This window comes from Oratosquilla oratoria, chromosome 7 (assembly GCF_046742065.1).
Source record: "Oratosquilla oratoria isolate Oo_2021 chromosome 7, ASM4674206v1, whole genome shotgun sequence".
NCBI lineage: Eukaryota > Metazoa > Arthropoda > Malacostraca > Stomatopoda > Squillidae > Oratosquilla > Oratosquilla oratoria.
The window spans coordinates 41,947,350-41,953,758 of record NC_134783.1 but is presented as its reverse complement, the minus strand read 5'-3'; the positions used below and the strand labels follow the sequence as shown (position 1 = coordinate 41,953,758).

General features: G+C 46.0%; 1 protein-coding gene across 1 annotated transcript; it reads right to left on the bottom strand.

Annotated features, from left to right (window-relative positions):
- Positions 1–581: 581 nt before the first annotated feature.
- Positions 582–1,157, bottom strand: LOC143026920 (uncharacterized). The gene is made up of 2 exons (XM_076187710.1): positions 934–1,157; positions 582–810 (listed from the first exon to the last, which is right to left on the bottom strand). Exons 1-2 carry the CDS (start codon positions 1,127–1,129, stop codon positions 683–685), a joined length of 324 nt encoding a protein of 107 aa, XP_076043825.1. The 5' UTR covers positions 1,130–1,157; the 3' UTR covers positions 582–682.
- Positions 1,158–6,409: the final 5,252 nt, after the last annotated feature.

Here is a 6,409-nt window from a genome sequence, read left to right as displayed (position 1 = left end):
TAGTGTCCCAATTTCAAGGAAGGTCACAAGGCATGGAGTGCCAATTGCAGCGCCCGAAAGCAAATCCTGGCAAAGGCCGCCGCCCCCCAACACACACACACATACAAGCAACCACTGAATGCACCAGCACGGAGTCGTCAACCACAAGCCACCCCCGTCCCCGCCGCCTCTAATGTCAGTGAAGATATACCCGCCGTTACCATCCCCCATCCCCCCACACCTCGGCTGTAGTAGTGCAAGAGCAGAAACCGAGTGCCCCTGTAAACCCCCAGTCTTCTTTCCAGACTTCCTGTGTCATGGCCAACACCCCACGGCTCCACCTCCTCTCCCCTCCCACTCTACGCCATGTCTTCCCTATGGGACTAAGGTGACGTAGGGAGTAACTGACACTTGGTGTGGCTTAAGCGCTTTATTCAGGTGGTTACTGGTGTGTCGGCCTAAGGACTGACATGGCGCGGTCACCCACGTAGTGGGGACCGACCGTAAAGGCCTAGCGGCGAGCTACAGAACAGAAGGCAGACTGAATGGAATATCTACCGTCACTGACTGACTGAGTCGGCTGAATGAGTTTGCCCGCTGTTTTTTTTTTTTTTATTATTGATTGCAAGTATTTACAAAAGAAAAACTTGCGCGGGTCACAACCCGCTACTTCCTAAGAAGTCTGAAGGACTTTTACAATGTATTACAAAACTAAAGGTAAATATGCTGGCAGCCATCTCTTCGGTACTCTTCTGTCTCCCGGTCTGATGTGTCGTTTTGTCTCAGTCCATGCCTTCCGGGATCCCAGGTAAGGACGGCCAGTCGTCTTTGCTGTAAAGAAAGAAAAAGTCATGGTGAGCGGATATGCTTGTTGTACATAGGCTATATATTCAGTGTGTATTCATCACGAAAAGAAAAAGAATAAAATGGGGGGCATTATCTGGGAGGTGATACTTCCGTTAGGCGCCGAAGCCGGTATGGGTTGATCGCGCCCAACAGCCTCCTCACTAGACCCTCCGGTGAAGTGGCAGGACCCGCTCGAAGAAATGCAGACGCTGGACAGGTAGTCAAGTAGTGGACCAGCGTATTGGCCCCCACCGCGCCGCAGTGTTGGCAGTCTTCTTGGCGTCCCGCAATCTCCCAGAAACATCGATATCCTAGCCTAAGTCGATGTAGGATCACTTCGGGGCAGGCGGTATATATATCCAGGGCCGATCTGACGCCTTGACCAGACGCAACCTAATTGGGGTGACCGATCCTAGCCTTCAAGCGTCGAGTCAGGTCAGACCACACATCCAACTCTAACTTTGCACCTACAAGCATGTGTAGGGTATATGTGTACACCACACTCCTCCTATCCTCCTCCTACTCCACCTCTCCTTCCCATTCCTACCCTGCTCTCCTCTTCCCCTTCCCACCCCGCTCCTCCCCCTATACCCCTCTCCCACTCCACTCATCCTCATCTTCCGCCCTCCCACCCTAGTCCCCCTTCCCATCCCCCCACCCCCTCTTAATCCATACCTCCTTCTCCATCCTCCCACTTCTGTCCTACACTCTCCTCCTACCTTCATTCCTCCTTCCCCTCCCACCCTACTCCCCCTTCCTACCCTAGACCCCCTCCACCTCCTCTTCCCTCCTCCCACCCTCCTCTTACAAAGGATTACAAAGGCAAAGCATGCCGACAGGAGACCTTTTGATCCATATCTAGGTCGGATGCAACAAAAAAAAAAAAAAAAAAAAAAAAATCATATTAATAATAAATTAAATCTATAACAATTTGAATACATAAATAAATGCATTGGTATAGTTGATTAACAAACAAACAGGTAAATAGTAAATGATAATAAATTGACATATAACTAATAATAAATGAAAATCAGACAGACAAATTATAACAAAATAAAAACAAATAATATAACATAAATTATAATAATTACAGCATCTTACTTAGGTATTTATCTAAATGATTCTTAAAGCTTCGAACTGAACTACATTGCACTACCTGTGCAGGAAGTTTATTCCATTCATTAACTACACGGTTGGCAAAGTTGTTTCTACCTACTTCCAAATTGAATCTATTTCCGGACAGTTTGAGACCATTGTTTCTTGTCTGATTCTCATTCAATGTGAAAATTTGGTCACTTTTGATGTTGTCAATTCCCTTTAAAATCTTAAAGACCTGTATCAAGTCACCTCTGAGTCTACGCTTTTTTAGGGAAAACAGATTCATGTGCTTAAGTCGATTTTCGTATGATTTATTTTTGATATTTGGAATCAGTTTTGTGGCTCGCCGTTGTACTTTTTCCAGTCTGTCAATGTCTTTAATGAGATTCGGTGACCATACGGAAACAGCATATTCCAAATGTGGACGAACTAACGATTTATATAGCTTGTTAATGAGTGATGGACTTTTGAAATCAAAAGATCGCGCAATCAATCCCAGAATCTTATTTGCTTTCTCAGAGGCTGAAATACACTGCTTGGATGATTTGAGGTCGTTACTGATAATTACGCCGAGATCTTTTTCACTATCCACTTTTGTTAACGAATTTCCAAATAACTTGTAATCGTACTTGCTGTTATTTTTACCTATGTGCATTACCTTGCATTTACTTGTGTTAAATTTCATTAGCCACTTTTCAGACCATTGCTGTAATTTATCTAAATCTTCTTGAATATCTAATTGGTTTGAGTGATCATTTGCCACTCCGCACAGTTTTGTATCATCAGCAAATTTGGAAACAGTAGATTTTAGTCCATGGTCTATATCATTTATATATACTATGAATAGAAGTGGCCCAAGAACGGAACCCTGAGGAACTCCACTTGCAACACTTTTCCATCCAGAAGTTTTTCCATTTAAAACAACTCTCTGTTTTCGACCTTTCAACCAATTACTAGTCCAACCTAATAGGCTACCACTTATTCCATGCAAAGCTAATTTAGTAAGTAGTCTTTCGTGTGGGACGGTATCAAAAGCTTTTGCAAAGTCTAGATATATTAAATCTATATTGTTTCTTTTGTCATAATTCGAGACAACTGTGTTGTAGAATTCGAGTAAGTTAGTCACGCAAGAACGTTTCCGTCTGAAACCATGTTGGCTATCATTTATCAAACGGTTACTTTCTAAATGATATTCGATAGCATCTCTGATGATAGTTTCCATTATTTTTCCTACGATCGAAGTCAAACTAATAGGCCTATAGTTATTTGGTTTCTTTTTGTCACCTTTTTTGAATATGGGAGTAACGTTAGCTAGCTTCCATTCTCTTGGGACATCTCCGGATATGATGGATTTCTTGAAAATAATTTCTAATGGAACAACAATCTCATTTTTCATTTCCTTTAAGATTCTTGGATGCCAACCGTCAGGCCCTGGTGTTTTATTAACTTTGAGTTTGTCTATACACCTTTTAATTGTTTCTTTTGTTATATTTACCGTAGTGAGTAAGTTTACCCCAGACTTTTCACAGGTTTCAGTTTGGAATTCACTTTGAGGTGTTTCGTTTACGAATACCGAGCTAAAATAATTGTTTAAGAGATTACACATTCCTTCATTTGAATATTCAAGTTGACCGTCAGCAGATAATAGTGGACCAATGTGATTCCTAACAACCTTTTTATCTCTAATGTAACTATAGAATTCTTTGGGATTCTCTTTGGATTTCTCAGCGATGTTCATTTCGTATTGTCGTTTTCTTTTTCTTATTGTCTTTTTTAAATCTCTCTGTATTGATACATAACTTTCATAGTCATTAGATGCACCCGAGCACTTATATTTCTTATAAGCCTGTCTCTTTTTAGCAATACTTTTTTCAGTTTCTTTGTCGAGCCACTTTGGGCGAGCCTGATTTGGGGGACGTCTGTCCTTAAAAGGAATGTAAGTTTGAATCATCTTAGTGAGCGTATTTTGAAATATTTCCCACATCTGATCTACAGGCCTTTCGTTTAATTTTTCCTCCCAATCTGTAAGCTGAAGCTCCTGACGTAGTTCTATGAACTGAGCTTTACTGAAATCGGGTATTTTAGAAACACAAGTATCTATTCTAAAATTGTTTAGGAGTTTGAATCTGACTAAGTTGTGATCGCTATTTGCAACAGATTCACCGACTTCTACATCAGTTGCCATGCTTTCGCTCCTCCCCCTTCCATCCTACTCACCCCTTCCTCCACTCCCATTCTGCCCTTCCTCCTCCTCCTCCACTCACCACCCCACCCCTAACCCCTACCCTCCCTTTCCCACCTTCTCCACCTCCATCCGTATCACGGCGAGAACTAAAACTCTTGCAATGTATCAACGGCCTGACTGGCAAAATCCACGTACTACAGGCTACCCTGGCCACAAGGGACGTGGATGTAGCCCTTTTGCAGAAGACCAGTTAACCGACCAATCAACCGCTCCGAGTTGGTGGATACCAGGTATACTATACTACCCGTAGCGGGGGGTCACTCGGACTGGCTATATTGATTCGGGCGACGATTCCAAGTGAATCCGTATCCGCTGTGCTTTGCGGAGAACTGAGTAGAGGCCTTGGCTGCTAGAATCACCCTTTCCGGGGCCACCCTTCTCCTGTAGAGTATATATCGTCCTCAATACGGTGAACTAGAACCTGGGGAGATGATCTCCATAGCCGACCACGAACCCACACCCATCGCCAGGGACTTTAATGCACATCACCACATGTTCCGCTCCCCCAGGCAACGCTTCTGGGGGAGATACTTGAGATCACCCTATTAAACTAAGGGGAGGTTACTCACATTTTGGGGAGGGGTCGCCTGGACCTCACCAGGCTCTCCATGTGTATGGCTCATCGCGTTCACTGGATGGACTCGCAGATCTCTAGCGACCATTTTGCCCTAGTCACGACTTTAGCCGTTGGTCTCCTCCCTTCTCCACCTCCCTTATTTCGGCGCCGGAACACAGGGAAGGCCAAGTGGACCCTTTTCCAGGAGGAACTAGACCGCTGGTACCAGTCCTACGTTCCCACACACAACATTGACGATCTACATCCAGACTCCGTCGCAGCCGTTCAGGCCGCTACGGAACGAACTGTCCCCAAAACAAAGCAAGGTATAAATCGTTATGCTGACCGTTGGTATTACAACGACAGCGTAATAGATCAAAACCACCGAATTAGTGTATTCTGTAGCCTCCTGTGACGCCATCCATACCTTAAGGCGCGAGCCCTCCTGCACTCTGTCATCAGGCATGCGCGGGCGGTCACCCACAGGGTCCGGGAAGAAAAGAGGCTGGAATGGTGTGCCACTTTTTCTGCCCAAACCTCTGCTAGCGCCCTCTGGAGAAAGCTGCGGCTGGTAACAGGTGCAGTCTCACGCCACCCCACCCCCACCCACTCCCCGCTCACCCGTAAGCCAAACAACAGGCAGAGCCGCTGGCGCGGCAATTTGCGGACTGCTCTTCCGACAGGACAGAGGATGTGATCCACGCGACAATGACCACATCTGCCCCGACGGAACTTCGACGAGCTCCTAAGACGAGCAAGGATACATTACTCCTTCCTGAGACAACTGGGACCTTCTGGAGAGCTGGCAGCACTGGCACTCATCAATGCCTCCTGGCAGGTGGGGCGTCTTCCTGAAAAGTGGAAAAGGGTGTATATCGTGCTAATCCCCAAGCCCAAAGACCCACACAGCTACAGGCCCATATCCCTCACGTGCTGAATTGGTAAGACCACTGAACAGATGGTCCTCAATCGCCTCATGTGCTGGATGGAACCATTCCATCACAATATGTATGGCTTCATAAAAGGAGTAGTAGCAACTGATTTTGTGGCAACCCTTCTTTGGTTAGTCGGTAGTCAGCCTACAATTGTGGTATTTCTGGATCTAGATAAAGCATTCGAGCTAGCAAGTGCTACTGTCATTCTTGCATCCTTGTGTACGAAGGGAATCCAAGGGAGACTCCTGACCTGGGTTGCAGACTACCTCATGGATAGAATAGCGAGAGTGCGCTTCCAGGGACACATATCCTCATACCACAAGCTGGAAAATGGAACCCCGCAGGGGACCGTACTCAGTCCTAAACTCCTCAATGTGCTTATAGAGAACCTGGCTCTCATTGACCTCAGGGAAGATGCTCGCCTTCTCTGCTATGCGGACGATCTCCTATTGGTGGTCACTGGGGCGGCTACCTCCTTCGCAGGGCTCAGAGGGCTCTTGATCGCCTCTCCCGGGAATGTGGAAGGCTGGGACTGAAGATCTCGACAACAAAGACCGGAGTAATGAGTCTGAGGACGCGAAAACAATGTTCACACCTTACTCTCCGGGGCAACACCCTCCCATGGGTGCCCACCTATCAATATTTGGGCGTCTGGATCGACGCCAGGCTCTCCTTAGCTCCGGAAGTCACATATCTCCGAGAGGCTACGAAGATGAGATTAAATCTCCTCAGATCAATGACGAGATCCCG